Source organism: Giraffa tippelskirchi, chromosome 9, assembly GCF_054371585.1.
Source record: "Giraffa tippelskirchi isolate mGirTip1 chromosome 9, T2T-mGirTip1v1.2.pri, whole genome shotgun sequence".
Taxonomy (NCBI): domain Eukaryota; kingdom Metazoa; phylum Chordata; class Mammalia; order Artiodactyla; family Giraffidae; genus Giraffa; species Giraffa tippelskirchi.
In genome coordinates, this window is record NC_137283.1 from 87551493 (window position 1) to 87573597 (window position 22105).

Sequence of the window (22105 nt, forward strand, 5' to 3'; positions counted from 1 at the left end):
GCTATGGTTTTTCCAGTAGTCATGTATGGATGTGAGAGTTGGACCATAAAGACTGAATGCTGAAGAATAGATGCTTCTGAACTGTGGTGTTGGAGAAGGCTCTTGAGAGTTCCTTGGACTGCAAGGAGATCCAACCAGTCCATCCTAAAGGAGATCAGTCCTGAATATTCATTGGAAGGACTGATGCTGAAGCTGAAGCTCCAATACTTTGGCCACCTGATGTGAAGAACTGACTCATTAGCAAAGACCCTGATGGTGGGAAAGATTGAAGGTGGGAGGAGAAGGGGACGATAGAGGATGAGATGGTTGGGTGACATCACCGATTCGATGGACATGAGTTTGAGCAATTCCAGGAGTTGGTGATGGACAGAGAAGCCTGGCGTGTTGCAGTCCACGGGATTGCAAGACTCTGACACAACTGAGCGACTGAACTGAACTGACAGTCCTCAAACTTTGAGACTAAACTAGAATTGCCCTGGAAACTAACCACCTTGCTGGGTTCTAAGTCAATAAGCCTGGATGGGGCTGGGAATGCTGACCTCCAAGCAAGTCTGAGGGGACTGGTGTTCAGACACCACAAGTATAACGGGAAGAGCAAAGCTTTGGAGGCAGAGACCAGAGTGGGTTTCAAGTCATGTGACCTGGGACCTATCACTCAACTCTTCACACCACATCCAAAAACTCGGCATAAAAACACCTCTGTCGGGCTTTCCTGATGGCTTAGCGGTTAAGAATCCACCTGCCAATTCAGGGGACGTGGGTTGGATCCCTGGTCTGGGCAGATCCCACTTGCCACAGAGCAACTAAGCAGAAGGGCCACAACTACTGAGGCCTAGAACCCCTGCTTCCCAACAAGAGGGGCTACCACGATGAGAAGCTCGTGCACCCACCGTGATTTGAGAGTAGCCTCTACTTGCTACAACTAGAGAAAAGCCCAGGCAGAAATGAAGACACGGAACAGCCAAAAAAATAAATATGTAAAAGTTTTCAAAAATTAAGAAAATATGTCTGTCATGGGGTTGCTGCTGCTAAGTCGCGTCAGTCGTGTCCGACTCTGTGCGACCCCATAGACGGCAGCCCACCAGGCTCCTCCGTCCCTGGGATTCTCCAGGCAAGAGTACTGGAGTGGGTTGCCATTTCCTTCTCCAGGGCATGAAAGTGAAAAGTGAAAGTGGAGTTGCTCAGTCGTGTCCGACTCAGTGACCCCATGGACTGCAGCCCGCCAGGCTCCTCCATTCATGGGATTTTCCAGGCAAGAGTACTGGAGTGGGGTGCCATTGCCTTCTCCAGTCATGGGGTTACCGTGTGGGAGAAAAAAAAAATAGAAAGTGTATAAAGCCTCTAGTACAGTGGGATCTCAGTGCTGGAAGGTAGTGCATACAGAAGGAACTTCAGAGAAGTTCTAATTAAGCCTCTTTATATCAGGAAAGGAAAAACAGATTTATGCAGTTAATAGATGCTCAAAAGATACTTACAGAAAGGAGGCCTCGAACGTCAGAGCTGGGATCTGAATTGGTCTTTCCTGTGCGAGTCAAACTCAAAGACCTTAACAAGACTCCAGGTTCTGCGGAGCTCACTCTCGTGTGTCAGGTTATGAGTTATGTAACCCTTTCAGGGGGATCTCTAGGAGGAGGAGTGATGACCACACAGCACAAGATTGGTAATGGTGGAATTTTAGGCACCAAGGAGGGAACCAGTGATCCAGTGAAGCTGCTCAGTTGTGTCCAACTCTTTGCGACCCCATGGACTAGAGCCTACCAGGCTCCTCCAGCCATGGAATTCTCCAGGCAAGAATACTGGAGTGGGTTGCCATTTCCTTTGAAGTCTTAAATAACTGTAGCATGATATGGGAGAAGGAAGTATTAACCCCTCCTCCCGTTTCTCCTTCTCTTTCTGCCCTTCTCCTGCCTTTCATCCTTTGGCAGATACTTTGTGTTCAGCAGGGAACTGTGGCCTAAGGGGAGTCAGAGGGCTTCCTCCTTACCCCTCAGGGTGACATTCTGAGCTAGATACTGTGTTACCCTAGTAATCTGGTGCCTGCCCTCCCATTATCATGAACAGTTTCTTGAACTGAAGAAGCAGAGGATAACTGCCTTGTCAGCAAAACCGGAAGCTGCTGACTGTTGTCATGAACACCTCTTCCTTAAAAAATGAAATTCTTCTTCTCATTTCCATCTTCAAAGTTGCATAGAAAGGTTGGAAATACTCTACATGTTTCGAATTTCAAAGTGGAAAGGGATGTAAAGAATCATGTTTTCGATCTTTTTTGACCGTAACACATAGTAAGAAACACATTTACACATGACTCAGGACACACACACACGCGCGCGCGCGCACGCATTCTATTCTATGTCGCATTCTAATATCTCGTTGACCTATTAAATTGGTTTCTTGACCCATTAATGGGTCAGGATGTGAAGTTTTAAAAATACTGCGGTAGAGATCACAGTTCAACTTCTCCATGTTGTGTGGAGAAAAAAAATCAAAGCCCAGAAAAATGAAGTGACTCATCCAAGGTCAAATAGCCAATAGATACAGAGAATAACAAGTTCTGAGGCAAAGAGGGCTGAAACAGGATGTAGGGGAGATTGGCGAGATAAGGGAGTAGGTGGTGGAGAAGGCAATGGCAACCCACTCCAGGGCTCTTGCCTGGAAAATCCCATGGACAGAGGAGCCTGGTAGGCTGCAGTCCAGGGGGTCGCTGGGAGTCGGACACGACAAGCGACTTTACTTTCACTTTTCACTTTCATGCATTGGAGCAGGAAATGGCAACCCACTCCAGTGTTCTTGCCTGGAGAATCTCAGGGATGGGGGAGCCTTGTGGGCTGCCGTCTATGGGGTCGCACAGAGTCGGACACGACTGAAGCAACTTAGCAACAGCAGCAGCAGTAGAGGTCAGTAAGCCAGTGAGTCAACATGAAGCTTTGTGTGTGCTCACAAATATGTCCTCACACGTACAAACTCCACAAGATGTGGGGGCTTGGGGAGGATTCTGAACCGGCAGCTTAACAACCAGGGCCATGCTTTCAACTTCTGCTGGCCAGGGCACTCAGGATGTAGTGGGGGGTGAGGCAATTCTCCTTCTCCTTATGTCATATCTTCTCTCATCCTTTGCAATAGCATCTTTCCAACCCTTGGGCACATTCCTATCTGCGGCAAGGATCTCACTCCTGGGATTCCTGTCTTCACTTCCTGATACCAGCCCTGGTGATTTCAAAACACACCCAACCTCTAACATCAGGATTCATAGTTCTATGCTTCCTTGACTCTGACGACACCATTCTACCTTCATCATTTGAAACAAGACTACACCTTAGACCATACTGTCCCTGGACACTGTTCTCAGATCTTATCCTATGGAACTGCCCAGATTCATCTCCACCCACCCACCTTCAATTCCAGCAAACATTTATTCAATGCTACTAATGTTCCAGGAAATTCATGAACGGTAGAAAATACCAAGGCATGTAATACACAATCCTGTGCTCAGGAAGATCCTAATCTTGAGATAGAAAGACAGACTTAGAATCCAGGGTGGGTATACTCCATGCTGCTGGTGGTGTCAATAATGGTAGTATTTAACAATCATAACTAACACTTGTTTGGTGCTTCTTATGATCGGCATTATTCTAAGTACTATGTGGATACGAACTCAGTTGTCTTAAACATGTAAAGGTAATTTGGCTGGCAGGTGTCAGAGCCAGGATTCACAGTCAGATAGTCTGGCTCTAGAAGCCATGCTAATAACCATCAGTGACGAAGAGAGACACGTGCTGCTGTGGGAGTCTGCTGGGAGGACCTCACGGAGAATATCCCAGAGAAGGCGACCCCTGACATGAGTCTTGAAAGGTGATTAGATTTAGCCAGTTGGAGATTGTGGATTGGAAGGAGGCAATCGATGCAGAAAAAGTAATGAGTTGGAGGTGAAAAATGATGGACAACATTATGGGTAAAGCAAACAGTTTAGCTTGGCTGGAATGTAGGATGCATGCATGGGAACAGCAAGAGATAAGGTAGGTGAGATACGAGTTTCTCACCTGTTTCCCTGTTTCTATCTGTTCCCTGGCACACAATGTTTGGGGCTCCAAAATGTTGGAAATGGTATGGCCTCTTTGAAATCTTTCTTTATGCCTGAGGCCCAGAGGTTTTCCTTCTTCTACTGTTTTCCTACGGTTGTTCCTAAAGCATCTGCCCTGGGCCTCACACCGTCACAGCATCTGCCTTGTCTCACCCTCTGCGGGCTCTTAAGCGTCCCTCCCTGAAACTAGACCAGAGCTCTGTACATGGTAGATAGTTACTTCCTCATCCAACTAGTTCCAGGAAGGATTCAGGGGTGCTTTCAAGCAGCTATTTGACACATACAAAAAAGCCTCTGATTCAAATTGAGACAAAGCCTGACTCAGGTCTGGTGATGGACATGAAGTATGGGTTTCTTGGAGCTCAGGGGTCAGAGGAGAGGGAAAGGGGGTTTTAGGAAGGGCTAGGCTATAAGGCATGACAGATAGCAGGCAAGTCCATGGAGCAGAGGAGGGCTAAAGTCACTTCCTGATGTGGTGGAACTCTGGGAGCAGAAACAGAAAGAGCCATAGAAGTGACCCAAGAAGACCTGTAAGTTTATTCCCTTGGTTTCAGTCCAAGAAAGCCACTCCTGGTCCCCTCTCAGGGTTCAGCCTGAAGACTGCCTGGACAGGGATTGGCAGGGGTGGCCCAGAGGGCTGGTCAGTAACATCAATGGGGGACGGTGGCCTCAGCACCAGTGTTCAGACATTCTTGGGTTGGCTGGGTGCCACCTCTGCTTGGGAGGCCATGAGGCCCACAGATGCCATAGGTTTGGGAGCTTCACAGTGGGGATCACGTGCTCCTGGTGTAAGAGAGAGGGGCTCAAGCACAGCTGCAGTTTCAGACAACCAGCCAGCAGGGCTGGACCAACTAGGTGACGAGTTGACACCCAGATTATACTGCCTGATTGATGTGGTTAGGAAAAATCAGCGGTTAAGAGCCCAGTTGAATGAACCTTATCACCACAGTGACATCCATGAGGCTACTTCTGGGCAGGATAACTCTGCAGCTGGTGTAGTTTATTGGTGAATAAAAGTACCAGCTTTGGAGCAGGGCCCAGATGCAAATGAGGCTCTGCAGCTTGTGAGACAAAGCACTTCACCCCTCTGAGCCTCCATGTCCTCATCTGTAAAAGGAGAATAACATCTCTCTTAAAGACTTGCCATGAGGATTAAGTATAAGCATACTTATAAAATGTCAAGTACAGTAACTGATACTTATTAAAAATTCCATAAGTTGTGGTTATTTTTTTTTTTTTGGAGTACAATTGCTTTAAATGTTGTGTTAATTTCTGCTGTACAACAAAGTGAATCAGTCATATGCATATATCTGTCCCCTCCCTCCTGAGCCTCATCCACCCCTGTAGGTCATCACAGAGCACCGAGCTGAGCTCCCTGTGCTAAACAGCAGCTTTCCATTAGCAATCTATTTTATACATGACAGTGTATCTGTGTCAATCCTAATCTCCCAATTTGTCCCACCTTCCCCTTACCCACTGGGTCCACATGTCCATTCTCTACGTCGGTGTCTCTATTCCTGCCCTGCAAGGAGGTTCATCTGTACCATTTTTCTAGATTCCAAATATATGTGTTAATATACAACACTTGTTTTTCTCTTTCTGATTTACTTTCCTCTGTACGACAGCCTCTAGGTCCATCCACATGTCTACAAATGACCCTATTTCACTCACTGCAGCATTATTTACAATAGCCAGGACATGGAAACAACCTTAATGTTCAATGACAGATGGCTGGATAAAGAAGATGTGGTATGTATTAATATATACAACGGAATATTACTCGGCCACTAAAAGGAACGAAATGGTTACTTTTACTTCAAGACTCATTGTCTTAAAAAAAAAAACGTATAGGTTGGGTGACTGCAATCAGGTGGCAGGTAACTTAACTTTGTTAGCAAAAAATTTGTTGTTTTGTTCTTGTCTTGGGTGGTAGGACAATTTTGCTTCAATTTTGCCTTTTTCTTGTGTGGATTTAATTGGGGATCCTTCCAAACATGGTAGTTATCTTGCTAAATAAGAGACAGGAGTGTTCTATTCACATTTCTTCAAAGTGCATACTTACTGGGATGTGCATTTGCAAAGCACTTCTTGAGAATGATATGAAAGTAAATATCATAAGATATCATAAATCAATACCACGAGCATTTTGAAAAGTCTGGCATGCTTTAGCATTATAAATTTTTTATAAATTTTAAAATAGATATGTCAATGCTATTTCTGACTGTACACATATGTACATTTTCCTACAATAAATAGAAAACTGAATGCTCTCTGCTCTGTGTTCTACTCTTTAGGAGAATTATGAATGACTGAAGGGAAAGAGTATCTTTTTAAAAAAATAAAATGCCTGAAAATAAATCATGAAGAGTCAAGATAATTTTTTAAAAAAGCCATTGTCTCCTCCTGTCTATGAGTTGAGACACACAACAAACTGTCCCCATCAAAGGGTTTCTGGATTTATACTTTTTTCATATTTTATATTTCTTTGTGTAAACTCTGTTTAAAGCCACTCCTGACTTCTTTACAGTTTTATTTTATAAGAGAGTGGGCTGGAGCCACCTTGTTTGGCCAGGTTTGTGAGCAGGAGGCCCTAAGGGCTGGCTGTTCAAGACAGTTCCTCAACACAGATGGGGACACGCACAGCCAAAGCGACATACAGAAGCCCATCTGTACTGTGACCCTGCACCTGGCCTTGCCCGTAAGAGCCCAAAGAGATGGATGCTGAAGGGGGTGACTGTAGGAAAGGCCAAGGGAAGGAGAAACAGAGAGGGCGCTGAGGAGTTGGGGGCAGGAGTTATAAGAATCAGCATTTCCCGGGATTCCTGGCTCCATGGCAGTTCTACCTGAGGCTCTTTGCGCATATTTTTCTCACTGTATCCTCATAATGACTATGTCCTGTTAGGAGAATGTGGGAGGCAGATAAATCTCAGGGACATCAAATGACTTGCTTGAGATCACACAGGGGCTTTGTATCATGTCTTTCTGATTCCAGGGCTCATTCTTTCACTGGAAGAACAACAAAGCCTCAGGGAGGCTGGTCCTAAATGTGCACTGATCGCTGAGCTCAGGGACCAGGACTCATCTTCCTGGTAGTCACATTAAGGGGTTAGACAGGTGATCTCCATGGTCCTTTCCACCTCTCACATGCTGCCCCTGTCACTTTGGGAAGCTCTGCTCAGTGATCCAGGGATGCAAAGAGAAAATGCACAGAGTATCTATTTGTTAAGTGCCAGATATTGTCTCTCTGTTTAATTTGTATATAAATTATAAAAACTATCAAAAGCTTGGGACTTCCCTGGTGGTCCTGTGGTTAAGAATCTGCCTTGCAATGCAGGGGACATGCGTTCGATCCTTTGTCAGGGAGCTAAGATCACACATGCTGCAAGACAACGAAGCCCACAAGCCACGACTACTGAGCCTGAGCGCTCTGGAGTCCATGCTCCATGGCTAGTAAGTCCGTGCTCTGCAGAGACGGTCTCACATGCTGCAGCTAAGACCCGATGCGGTCAAATAGACAAATAAATAAATATTTTAAAAATATCAAAACCTTGATTCAGCAATTATTAAAATTTTGCCATGTTTGGTTCTTCCATACCTATCTATCTACCTACCAATCTATCATCTATAAGAATTTTTGAAACAGAGTAACGGGTGAACATCTCAAGATTTCGCCCCTAAATATTTCATTCTGTATCTACTTAAGAATAGGGATATTTTCTTACGTAAGCATAAAGCACCATTATCACATCTCAGAAAATTAACAATAGTTTCCTATTTATATCCAAGTTTAACAGACAGTCCAGATTAAAATTTCCTTGTGCCCAACTGCATTTGTGGATTTTACTTGCGTTTTTGAACCAATATTCAATCAAGCTTGACTCATGGTATTTGGCTAAACAAGGTAAACAAGAACAGCTCCTTAAACTCTGCTGTTTGTTTTGTTTTATGATGTTGACTTTTAGAAGCGTACAGGTCAAAGTTTGGCAGACTAACCCCTAATCTGGATTTCTCTGGTTGTTTCCTTGTAGGGTTACTTAACGTTTCCTCCTGATTTTTCCTATAAACTGGAGGTTAGGTCTAAAGACTGGATTGGCATTATGTTAAACACATTAGATGGGGATACTTCATAGGTGATTGTACTTCACATCATCTCAGTCAGGAGATACAATGCCAGGATGTTAAATGATGTTAAATATGATCACTTGGTCTTTTCATTGTAAAGGTGGGATTCTCTTGAAAATCTCTATGTCAGAGTGTGGGTCATCCATTCTGTACTTGATAGTAAACACACCCATTGTTATTTAATTGTATATACTGTTTAACTGATAGTTATAAAATGGCGATTTTCTAAATTTTCATTTCTTCTTCTTTTATTTGCAGGCGTATCTTTGTAAAAGAAAAAAAAAAAGAGCTTTTCCTTACCTACTGGGAATGAAGTACTGTTCCTTTTTAAAAGGCAGGGTAAGTACCCCCTTTTCTTTGCTAACTTTCAGAATAAGGAATAGCCGTAGCCACTTTCAATGCTGGTAAACTGGGGTTTTTTCTGTCTCTCTTTAACAGTGATATGGACTTGTGGCTTTTTATTGATTCAATTTTTATAGTCAATTGCAATCATTTTTGGTTCAAACTGCCCCAAATTTGGCCAGAGGGAGCTCCTTCAATTAGGCTGGATCCTGTGTCCTTTGAGATGTCCCCATGATTCTTTGAGCACTTCCTTGCTTTTCAGCACAAGAAAATGTCCTGGGCTCACCTTGCATTTTCCACACCCCAGATCCAGGATCAAGCAGCCTTGAGATCTTTTACTGGAGAATAGTATCTAAAATCCCAAATCTCTGAACTCAGAGAGTTCACTGTCATTGGAGTGTTATTGCCTGTTAGCTCTCTTTGTGGTTAAAGCTAAGAAATGTATTTAAATTATGAGTTCAACTTTTAAAATTTTTTATCTTACCTCTTCTCTCATATCAGCTTCTGTGTCTGTCTATGCAGTTTCTAATGACATTAAAATATTTACTAATTTCCTTTAGTTTGAATGGCAGAAGTTTAGATTTTTTTAAGAGGGTATTTCTTTTTGTCCTTAGAATATACCCAATTAAAGATGAATAGTAAGGGTTTCCCTAGTGGCTCAGTGGTTAAGAATCTGCCTGGCAATGCAGGGGACATGGGTTCAATCCCTGGTCCAGTAAGATTCCACATTCTAAGAGCCACAGCTACTGAGCCACATGCAGCAACTACTGAAGCCCACTCACCCTATAGCCTGGGCTCCAAACCAAGAGAAGCCACCACAATAAGGCCGTGCACCACAAGGAAGAGTAGTCCCTGCTCGCCGCAACTAGAGAAGGCTTGCCCGCAACAATGAAGACTAGCATAGCAAAAAAAGATGAACAGTAAGAGTATTGTATTAAAAATCACTTGAAAGAACTATTTTCTATATTTACTATGTTATCTGTATGTAACCGGGAAGGGTTAATTTTGACTCCATGCCAAATCTGTTCCTCTTGCTTTAAGTTTTGCTGCTTTTGTTATTATATGCATAGATAATGGCTTGCCTTAGGGAACCTTGCCCTCCTCTGCCTGTTAAACTTACGTGCCTTTGTTCATAACCTTGTCCAGCTGCAGATGGCAGGAAGAAAGAAATTAACACATCCCCCTGCCTGAAGCTTGCCATTCTAGGAGTTATTTGCAACAATCAAATGGGCTTTTTACTTTGTTTCCTTACCTTCCTCCCATCTCTGATTCATAAAAGAACCTGGCATCCATGCCCCAACATGATGGTTATTTTGAGACATTAGTCCTCCATCTTCTTGGTCAGCCAGCTTTCCAAACAAAGTCGTATTCCTTGCCTCAACACCTTGTCTCCCAGATTTACTGGCCTATTGTGCAGGGAGCAGAAGGAGTTTGGATGTGGTAAATAGTTAAGAGTAACTTGTTTTGGTTTGATTTCAAATTTGGTTTGCTTTTATTTTTCTTGTGAGTAAATTTTAGTTTTGAACAGATAAAACGTGTTTGAGCATTTCTGTGGCTCAAATTCAAAATTACATAAAAATACAGTTAAAGAAATCAACTTTTTCATCCATATCCCCCTCCACCTGCCCCCCTTCCTCCCTACCTCCAGGTAACTAATAATTTCATTTCTGTTGGTGTGATACTTTGTATGTGTATGTGTGATTTCCTCTCCCCTTTACACAAAAGAAAGCAATCTACATTTACTGCTCCATGTCTTGTTTTCTTCCTCTCTAACAATACTAACAATGCATGCTGAGAATCCATCTAGTTCCTACATGTCTTCCTCATTGTTTTTTGTTACTGCATCCTTTATTCAGTGGTCCTACACTTTTGTTGCTATTTGGTCTCAAGCAGTTTTGCTTGCATTGTTACTTAGTGGCTCTTTTTGCCTTTGTTCATGCTCTTCTGGTCCTCACAGGCATTTGAGGTCTTGATCTCTGCTAAAGCTTTCCAGTGGGACAGAAGCAGGGAACCCAGGTATAGTCAATTCCCAGATTTATCCCATTAATTGCCTTTGGTGGAGATAAGGGTAATGAGGAACCTAACTTGGTTGTTTTCCCTCAGATCCAGCCCCAGGCACCCTGGGCTTTTTGTTGTTTCCATGGAGAGCTAGGGTTAATGATCAAGGAGAGGGTGCTGATTTAATACAGCTTGGAATTAACTTCCCTGTTTTTGTTTTTGTTTTTTTACCCCCTTCCCTTTCCCTTCTCTACTATGTACAAATTGGAATAATTTTCCTCTTGTGCTAACTTACAGGCAATTAAAAACAGAAAGAAAACAGAACACAAGATTTTACTAACATTCAAAAGACACATCATTTGATTGAAGAAAGATTTTACTGCACACTGGAGTTGGAGCTTTCATCTTCAAAATTCATGTCTTAGATTTCTCAGAATAACTTTAAATATTCAGTATGTGAATTCTCTTAATGCAGACTTTTCTCTGTGCTCATCTTCAAAGCTCATAACACACACATTCTCTCATTTTCTTTTTGCTGGGTAATTCTTTTGCAGGTATATTCTTTCAAAATTCATTTCTTAAGTCATTTGTTTTGTTTCTGCCCCACTCATTTAAAAAAAAAAAAAAACTTGGAAAGACAATTCTGGTGAAATTAAAAGCTTTTTGCCTTTCCCTGCAATGATTTTCTTCTGACCTTTGAGTAATGTGGCAAAAAGAAACAAATGCAATACAGTGTGCTTATCATCTAATCCACCCATGCTAAATGCATGTCTGTTGCCTGGCTTGTGAATTACTTATGCTCTAGCACACACAGAATAAATTAATCGAGCTCTGAAGAGATCACCTATTAGTTCTTGAAGGATAACTGTCTCATAGGAATCTGGAGCCCTGGCTGAGGGTCAACATCCTTTTCAGCCTTGCAGTCGGGAGCAGGGGCAAAGCAATGATTACTTTCTGGCCTGAAAGGAAGGGAAGGGAGAAAAAGGTGTGAGTGGGAAAAGAAGGTGGAACAGTAGATGTGAGGGCAAGAAGGGGAGAGAGAGGGAGGGAAGGGAGAAAAGAAGAGAAATGGGGGCTACTGCAGGGCAAGAGCAAAAAGGGTCTAAATTATTGGGCTGGCTAAAAAGGTCGAGATTTTCTGTAACAACGTACCAAAAAACACCAACAAACTTCGTGGCCAACCCAACATGGCCAACTTTTTGGCCAACAGACATATCTCTGGTGGAAAGAATTCTCCTCTGAGGGTTGGAAACCATGTTTTCCAGTTCGGTATCTTCTGCATATGGTGCTATCCAAAGAATCTGAGGAATTGGCTTGTACATAGAGCACTTTGGGAAATACGGCACCTCTTTTTTTCAGTAGCTAATATTTACGAGTGCTTACCATGTACTTATTCAAGCACCTAGCATGGGTTATGCCATTTAATTCTTACCCCAAGCCTAGGAATTAGGCTTTATAATTACCTCAACTTTACTACTGGGGAAACTGAGGCAAGGATGCTAATTAACTTAGCCAAGGTCACACTGAGCAAATGGCAGTCACTGCTGTCATGCCCCCCTCCCACCACCGCTGTCTTCTTTGCTAGCAGAACCCCAGTAGTTTGGGTTGACTATAGGCCCATGCTCCACCCCAGTCCCTGGGGAAAAAGACCTACACCAACCTTGCCTCTGGCACACTCCTTCTTGGTATATATTTTCCCAGTCTCCCTTGTAGTTGGCCATGTGACCCAGTTCTGATCAAATAGGTTTAGACAGAAGTCCACTGGGGGGCTTCTGAGAAAACTTTTCCCCTGTGATGTGTGTGCGTGCTAAGTCACTTTAGTCGTGTCCCACTCTTTGTGACCTTGTGGACTGTAGGCCGCTAGGTTCCTCTGTACATGGGATTCTGCAGGCAAGAATGCTGGAGTGGGTTGCGTGTCCTTCTCCAGGGGATCTTCCCAACCCAGGGATTGAGCCTGAGACAGTTAGGTCTCCTACTTCGGCAGGCAGATTCTATACCACTAGAGCCACCTGGGAAGCCCTCCTCTGTGATAGAAGAAAGCATTTTTTCTGCCTGCCTTCTTCCTCCTTAGGGTGATAATCAATAACAATGTCATCCTTTTGGCTCAGGCAGCCACCCTGCAACCATGAGGCAACAAGCCCAAGGACAAACATGTCTACATTGAGGATGGTAGATTGAAAAGTGCAATGTGTCCTGCATTTTGAGGATATTGCTAGATTGTCATGATAAACCTGGATTCACCTCCCTATCCTCTTCTTCTTATGTGATATTTCACATCAAATGTAAACGATTGCTGCTGGAAATTTGTTACATTTAGCCAAACCTACAGCTGCATGTATATCAACTGTTGTGGGAACAGAAGTGGATTTTGGACATAGGAAGCCTGTTTCTATTTTAGGCTAATAGTTTGCTATTCAGTATGCAGAGTACATCATGAGAAACGCTGGGCTGGAAGAAACACAAGCTGGAATCAAGATTGCCGGGAGAAATATCAATAACCTCATATCTGCAGATGACACCACCCTTATGGCAGAAAGCGAAGAAGAACTAAAGAGCCTCTTGATGAAAGTGAAAGAGGAGAGTGAAAAAGTTGGCTTAAAGCTCAACGTTCAGAAAACTAAGATCATGGCATCTGGTCCCATCACTTCATGGGAAATAGATGGGGAAACAGTGGAAACAGTGTCAGACTTCATTTTTTGGGGCTCCAAAATCACTGCTGATGGTGACTGCAGCCATGAAATTAAAAGACTCTTACTCCTTGGAAGGAAGGTTATGACCAACCTAGATAGCATATTGAAAAGCAGAGACATTACTCTGCCAACAAAGGTCCGTCTAGTCAAGGCTATGGTTTTTCCAGTAGTCATGTATGAATGTGAGAGTTGGATGGTGAAGAAAGCCAAGTGCCGAAGAATTGATGCTTTTGAACTGTGGTGTTGGAGAAGACTCTTGAGAGTCCCTTGGACTGCAAGAAGATCCAACCAGTCCATCCTAAAGGCGATCAATCCTGGGTGTTCATTGGAAGGACTGATGTTGAAGCTGAAACTCCAATACTTTGGCCACCTCATACAAAGAGTTGACTCACTGGAAAAGACCCTAATGCTGGGCAGGATTGTGGGCAGGAGGAGAAGGGGACAACAGAGGATGAGATGGCTGGATGGTATCACCGACTCTACGGACATGGGTTTGGGTAGACTCTGGGAGTTGGTGATGGACAGGGAGGCCTGGCGTGCTGCGATTCATGGGGTCGCAAAGAGTCGGACACGACTGAGTGACTGAACTGAACTGAATCCCAGAATTTTATCTCCAACAACACTTTCTACCCTCAACCTTGACTTCACATACACAGTTGTTATTTCTAAGCAAGGAACAAAGGCAAAATGTAGCAAATTGTAGGAAACTACACACTGATGAGATTTTGAACTACTGAAAATTTATTCTACTAAAACCAGAACAATAATGACACATATTGCAGGTAAACTTCAGTTCATATTACAGACATTCTTTCCAAGGACCCACAGTCTTTTTCTCTGCATTGTTCACACAGAGCCACATGCTTACCCATGTTCACAGTTGTGCTTCTATCTAGGACTTTGTTGTTTAGTTGCTAACTTGTATCCAACTCTTTTACAACCCTGTAAACTGTAGCCCACTCCTTGAAAGGAAAGTTATAACCAACCTAGATAGCATTAAAAAGCAGAGACATTACTTTGTCAACAAAGGTCCATCTAGTCAAGGTTATGGTTTTTCCAGTAGTCATGTATGGATGTAAGAGTTGGACTGTGAAGACAGCTGAGCGCTGAAGAATTGATGCTTTTGAACCGTGGTGTTGGAGAAGACTCATGAGAGTCCCTTGGACTGCAAGAAGATCCAACCAGTCCATCCTAAAGGAGATCAGTCCTGGGTGTTCATTGGAAGGACTGAGTTGAAGCTGAAACTCCAATACTTTGGTCGCCTCATGCGAAGAGTTGACTCATTGGAAAAGACCCTGATGCTGGGAAGGATTTAGGGCAGGAGGAGAAGGGGATGACAGAGGATGAGATGGATGGATGGCATCATCGACTTGATGGCCATGGGTCTGGGTGGACTCCGGGAGTTGGTGATGGACAGAGAGGCCAGGCGTGCTGCGATTCATGGGGTTGCAAAGAGTTGGACACGACTGAGTGACTGAACTGAACTGAACTGAACTGTAGCCCATTAGGCTCCTCTGTCCATGAGATTTGCCATGCAAGAACACTGGAGTGGGTTGCCATTTCCTTCTTCAGTGGATTTTCATGACCCAGGGATCAAACCAGGGTATCCTGCACTGGCAGGTGGATTCTTTACCACTGAGCCATCTAGGACTTTAGTTGGTGCTAAAACTGAAAACAGAAATGGTATGGACCTAACAGAAGCAGAAGATATTAAGAAGAGGTGGCAAGAATACACAGAAGAACTGTACACAAAAGATCTTCATGACCCAGATAATCACGATGGTGTGATCACTCACCTAGAGCCAGACATCCTGGAATGTGAAGTCAAGTGGGCCTTAAAAAGCATCACCACGAACAAAGCTAGTGGAGGTGACTGAGCGACTGAACTGAACTGAAAACTGTTTCTTTCCGTCCCCAACACACATGTTTTGTTTTATGAATCTTCATATTCCCAGCATCTAGTAGAGTGCCTGGTGTCTACTAGATTTTTGATAAATACCAGTGGTATGGAAATAAAATTGCATTATATTCTCTATTGAACAGTTATCAAAGTCACATGCATCTCAACAATTACAGACATATTAATATTTTCCAGGTTCTAAGAGATGATTTCTTACAATTATGAAACATTTAAAGAGATGCAAATTGCTGAGGAGAGGAAGTTTGATAAGCTGCTAATAGACAGCCAATGCTCAAGTGCTCAACAAATAAACTAAACTAAACAGATTGGCTTTTAAAAAGCTACATGTTAACCATATGATCCAGCAATTCTATTCCTGGGCATATATCTGGAGAAAACTATAATTCAAAAAGATACAGGCACCCCAATGTTCATTGCAACACTATTTACAATAACCAAGACATGAAATGTCCACCAGCAGAGAAATGAATAAAGAAGAATAGTACATACATACAATGGATTACTTGGCCATATAAAAGAACAAAAAAATGCCATTTGCAGCAACACTGATAGACCTAGTGATTATCAAACTGTAAGTAAAGCAAGTCAGACAGAGAAAGATAAATATCATAAGATATCACTCACATGTGGAATCTAATTTTCTAAAAATGATACAAATGAAATTATTTACAAAACAGAGACAGACTCACAGCTATCAAAAGCAAACTTACCAAAGGGGAATAAAGTGGGGGAGATAAATCAGGAGCTTGAGACTGACATATACACACTATTATATATAAAATAGATAATATGGACTTACTGTATATGACAAGGGCCTCTACTCAATATTCTTTAATAACCTATATGGAAAAGAAATCTCAAAAAGAATGAATATATGTATATGTATAACTGAATCACTTTGCTGTATACCTGATACTAACACAACATTGTAAATCAATTATACCCCAATGAAATTTTTTTAAATAAAAAAATTAAAAGCTACATGCTCTGGGAAGTGTAAATTTGGTTCAAGTAAAATCAGGCATTTCCACCACATTGTTCTCAGGGCAAGAAGAATTTAATGGATTTTTCAAATATGTTTGGCTTATAACCAGAAAGCAATTAACACTAGAAGGACTAGAGCTTCATTACATCATTAAGTGCTTCATTTTGTCATAAACTTAATGATACCTGGGCCAGATCACAGCTTCCCAGTACAGTGAGTGCATTCACAGGGAAGTCTAGTTCCCTGACTTCGTTGTTAAATGGAATTCCACTTAATGCAAAAAATGCCTTCTCTCTCAAAGATGCTATTTAAACCCAACGGCTCTCATTGCAGTGGAGACCAAGGTAGAGTGATGCCTGCAACTTAAATTGCTTTTAAAGAAACTAACTTGAGAAGGATGCAAAGAACTGAGGAAAAGAAATGGTAACCTAATAAAGTACTCTATATTTTTTGTTGCTCTTTAATTTTACTTTCAGGAAAGAGTTGCAAAATTTAAAGGTAAAGATCTCATTTTTCTTTTTAAAATCATTATGGCTCAAGGTATTTAAAAGTACTACAAGCAAATGTTAATCATTTCCATTCAGTAGACCCTTCAGAATCCTAGGGAAAGTAATAATAAAAAATAACAATTGCTACAATACCACTTTAAATTTGTTTAAGCTTTTTCATTTTCTCTAGTTATAGCTATACATAAACATTTTCTTATACTTGCTCCGTTACAATTATTCTAAATGGCCTTTAAGCCTAGCATAATGAGAAACTGTAATGAACTGAAAACTCATTAGCAATGTATTCATGAGGAATCAAAATAATTTCAGAATTCAACAACAGCCTACATGTAAACTTTTGTTTATTACAATATGGTTTTCATTTATAAAGTAGTCAGCTAATAACCAAAACACTAGTGTGTTGGGAGTTCCTCTAACAGTGCTGCCTAGAATTACTTAAGCAATATTAACTTTAACCTTTATTTTGTTATGGTGATTTTGCTACTCCTGATCTGGAATGTAATCTTGAGGGGGTGTGGTGGGGCTGGGATGTGTGTATATATATATCTATGTGAAAGTGAAAGTGTTAATCGCTCAGTAGTATCCGACTCTTTGTGACTCCATGGACTGTAGGCTGCCAGACTCCTCTATTCATGGAATTCTCCAGGCAAGAATACTGGAGTGAGTAGCCATTCCCTTCTCCAAGGGATCTTCCCGACCCAGGAATCTAATCCAGGTCTCCTGCATTGCAGGCAGATTCTTTCCCATCTGAGCCACCAAGAAAGCCATATATGTATACATGTATCATGAAAAAACAGTTGATTAGGAGAGTCTTATAAGATTATAAAACAAAACAACACAATAAAAAGATTCTTTTCATCAAGTACCTAGCATACTCTTGTTCACTTTTCATCTTCCTGATTAGCCATAATCTCTATGAGGGTAGGGACTATGTTTGATACACTGCTGAATCCTTAGCAGCTAGCATAGCATCTGATACATACTGAATGACTCCAGCTGAAAGAAATGAACTGTACGCAAGGTTTGCAGTCCTTCCTGTGGTTACCAGCAGACCTAAAGCTTCCTTGGTATAGTTACAATAATGCTCCAAGATGGTGGCTTGTGCCATTCACCTCTCTTCTCCTTTATTCAGATTCTAGTGGGAATAAGGTATTGGGGAAATGAAAGAGTTTTCTCCTTGTTAGAGAGGTTGGGAAACCCTGCTGATTTGGTTGAATATTAACTGATTCAAGAATAAGTCCTGGTGTGGAGGAAAAAGAACCCTCTAATACTGTTGGTGGGAAAGTGAGTTGGTATAGCCGCCATGAAGAACAGTATGGAGGTTCCTTAAAAAACTAAAACTAGAATTACCATGTGACCTAGCGGTTCTACTCCTGGGCATATACCTGGAGAAAACTATGATTAAAAAAGATATATGCACCCTAATTTTCATAGCAGCACTATTTATAACAGCCAGGACATGGAAGCAACCTAACTGTCCATCGACAGATGAGTGGATGAAGAAGATGTGGTACACACACACACACACACACACACACATATGTGTGTGTGTATATATATAGAATGCAATACTACTCAGCCATAAAAAAAAGAATGTTACCATTTGCAGCAACATGGATGGACCCAGAGATTATCATGCTAAGTGAAGTAAGCCAGAAGAGAAAGACAAATATCGTATGATATCATTTATATGTGGAAACTAAAAACAAAAAAACCTCCAAACATGCAAATGAATTTATTCACAAAACAGAAAGAGACTCATAGACATAGTAAATAAACGTATGGTTACCAAAGGGGAAAGGGGTGGGGGAGGGACAAATTAGGAGTTTAGGATTAACATATACATACTACTACATATATATAAAATAGATAAACCTACAAGGACCTACTGTACAGCACAGGGAACTATACTCAATATTTTGTAATAGCCTATAACGGAAGAGAATCTGAAAAAGAATACATGTGCATATGCGTATATGTATAAATATAAAAGTTTTATATATATATATATAACTGAATCACTGTGCTGTACACCTGAAACTAGCACAACACTGTAAATCAACTGTACTTCAATTAAAAAAAAAAAAGAATATGTCCTAAATGTTGGTTTCAAGCCTAATTCCTTGCTTTATGATTTACCTCCAGTTCCTAAACATAAGGGCTGAAACTTCCATCCAATTCAGGGATTGCTCAGTATGACTCTGTTAATTAAGATTTTACTTTATTAAGAATAGACAGAATGGGCCTGATGAAGCCACACAAAAGCACAGGATGAATTCTCTCATGAAATCCAAGCTGCATGATTTGACTTTATGGCTGCTTCATTTCTCTAATTTTTTTTTATCTTAAGTATGGCCTCTAAACTTCATTAACATCAAAAAGATTTTGTTAAGCACTTTAACAGAACATGGCACTGTACAAAGAGGCTTATAAGAACCAGATTCTTGTTATTTAGCAAGTTCAAATCACAGACTTAAGACAGAAATATTTATAGGACTCACACACTTTCTGCAAATACAAGCCATTCCTTGATTTACTTTGCATGATTCATAACAGCTAATACTTCCTGAGTCCTAACTATGTCCCAGGCATTGTGTGAAAAGCACTTTCCTTAATCTTCTCCATGAAGTCTCCTAACAACAGTGAGGAAGGGGAGACACTGGCAAGTTACATAAACCTTCCTTAGTTAGTTGTGAGTCACTCAGTTGTGTCTGACTCTTTGCAACCCTATGGACTGTAGCCCCCAGGCTTCCCTGTCCATGGAATTCTCCAGATAAGGATCTAACCCATGTCTCCTACATTAGGAAGGTCCTCAGGAAGCTCATATAGCTGTGACACCAATCCAGGTCGGACTCAGAGGCCAGGCCGGTTCTTTAACCACTCTGACCTACTCCTGCCCTTTGGCTTATAACTTCCTCTCCCACAAATCTATTGGCTACTAACAGCCAAATACACTCACTCAGCTTTCATGGCAGCTGCTGCCTGCAGCAGGGCACGGATCGTGGCAGGCATGGTGTGGTGAACGACCTTCCTTGAAAAGTGAAATTCTTGGGTAGCCAGATTAGTATTGGATTAAGTGCTGTTAAAAATAGGGCAGTCCTCGACTTCCCTGGCGGTCCAGTGGTTAAGACTCGGTGCTTCTAATGCAAAGGATGCAGATTTGATCCTTGGCCAGGGAACTAAGATCCCACAAGCCTGCCACATGGTGCAGCCAAAAAAAAAAAAAAAAAAAAAGAACAGGGCAGCCCTGATAACACAGAATTATCAATCAGATGCACTTCTACTCTAAAAAATACAATCTGGACAGTTGGGACTCCAGACAGTTTCAAAGAGCTCTTCATTTAATCTGTAGAGGAACCTTAATGAAGAGCGTTTCTGCTCCCCTGCAAGCTTCTGTTCTCACTCATCCCCTATTACTCCTCATCTTCCAATTAGAAAAGACTAGATTGCTGCCTCTACTGCCTCATTAGCCATCAGGGCCCCAGCCTCCTGCTGGAAGCACTCTCCCAAAGGTCAGCAATGATAACAGACCATCATTATAATAATACCCAGTGGTTCCTGCGGATTTATTGGGCTCCAAACCCCAGCCCAGGCTTGGAGCTTTATTTACACTGGAAAAACCAGGAGAACCTTAGGGCTGTATTGGACTTGCAGATGGTTTTGGCTCTGTTGGCTGGATTTTTAAAAATCAAGTCAGTATTAAAAGATCAGAATATTTTAGACAAAAATCTGTATTTTGAGCGATGCTGTCCAGTTTGCTATAGTCCTCACGGTGAATATGTGTACACTTGGATCTATCCCACCTCTCTCCTTTATGTCACCTGCCTGACTTCCTATACGAGCAGTATTTACTCTCAGTGCTTTACATGGATATTCTGGTTGGGACTGTGTAGCTGCCAGGAAAAGAGATATTATACACCTTAAACTTACAGAATGTTATATGTCAATCATATGTCAATAAAACTAAGGAAAAAACCCACATTCGCCAGATGGTCTACCATGACTTGTAAAAGCGATCAAGTCCTAGACAATGGGGGAGCACCTTCTGTGATGTCTAATGGCATACTCCATTTTCTGAGTTGTCTTTTAAGTTTCAGCCTCCTGCACTATTTGCAGACCTGCCTTGCCAGATCGGCAGTGAATCCTTTCTGTGCTATGATACCCTGGGGCTGATCTTGGACACGCAAATTATATCCCAGATTGCTTTTTACTCTGTCACTCTCTGGGTCTCAGCTCCATCCTGGCTATTTTGGGTTGCTGGACTGCTAACACTTGGTCCTGCATACAAGCTCTGGAGACAACCTTCTTCACCAAGGGTGTTCAAAAACAGAGCACGCTCTGACCAGAGTAATCTTCTCAAAGCATAGTTCTGATCATATCCTTCTCTTCCTCAGAATGCTTACAAATTAAGTACAAACTTCTCGGTTATGGCAGATAGGGTTGTAAAGAAACAGAACCCTACTTGGGGTGACTCAGGTCAGATTTATAACATGGATACAGGAATATTACACAGGCCTCCAGAGCAAAGGTCAGGAACAGGCTGAACCATAAACAGAGACTGGCAAACTTTCTCTGTAAAGGACTATGGAGTAAATGTGCTAGGCTTTGCAAGTTATCTGGTTTCTGGCACTCTGCCAGAGACAATAGGAAAAGTAGTGTGTTCTAATAAAACTTTATTTACAAAATAGACAACCAGCTGGATTTGACACACAGGCCAGAGTTTTAGGGTCCCTGGGCTCAAGCATTATCAGAACTCACTGAAACATCTCTGTCATCCTCCACACCCCTGCTTTGTTGTTCTCTTCCTGCCGACTACCATCCTTAGCATCTCTGGTTCTCATGTTGGAAAATGGCTTCTGAAAGCACTGAGCTTTCAGGTCACAAGCTAAAGGTCAAGTGTTCTCATTCTCTTTTTTAGTCCTCATTCTAAATTCTTCGGGCAGAGATGTGGCCAAGCCTTTTTTGAGTCAGGTACTTACCCTGAGACTAATCAGCTGTGGCCAGGAGTTTGGGTCGTGCTTTATGAACCAGGAGGGTGTTGGGACCCCCACCCCCAAAATCTCTTACATCAAAGCAGAAGAACAGATTCCAGAAGAGGGCAAGGAGTTCGGCAGACAAGTCAGTGAGAGTCCCTGTCTGCGTTCATCCAAAGCTGTATTTTCAGCATTGTCTATTAGAACCCTGATATTCCTTCTCGAAGTAAAACGAAATGCTTGCTGTTCCTATGGACCCTGCATATTCCATCATGGATGTGTGAACTCAGTCGCCTCCCACTCTTTGTGACCCCATAGACTGCAGCTGGCCAGGCTCCCCAGTCCATGGGATTTTCCAAGCAAGAATACTAGAGGGAGTTGCCATTTCCTTCTCCAATATTCCATCCTGTATCCCTTCCTCCTACTAGCAGAAATTCTACTCATCTTTAAAGTCTCTTCTAGAAGGCCCTCTTTGCCCTCTCTTCCC

General features: G+C 42.1%; 1 protein-coding gene across 1 annotated transcript in view; it reads left to right on the forward strand.

Moving 5' to 3' along the window:
• Positions 1-21667: 21667 nt before the first annotated feature.
• SH3BGRL2 (SH3 domain binding glutamate rich protein like 2) overlaps positions 21668-22105 on the forward strand; it is a 69442-nt gene continuing 69004 nt past the window's right edge. Inside the window, exon 1 of the mRNA XM_081530871.1 lies at positions 21668-21767. Coding sequence (XP_081386997.1) covers positions 21668-21767 — 100 coding nt within the window. The remainder of the gene's footprint in view (positions 21768-22105) is intronic.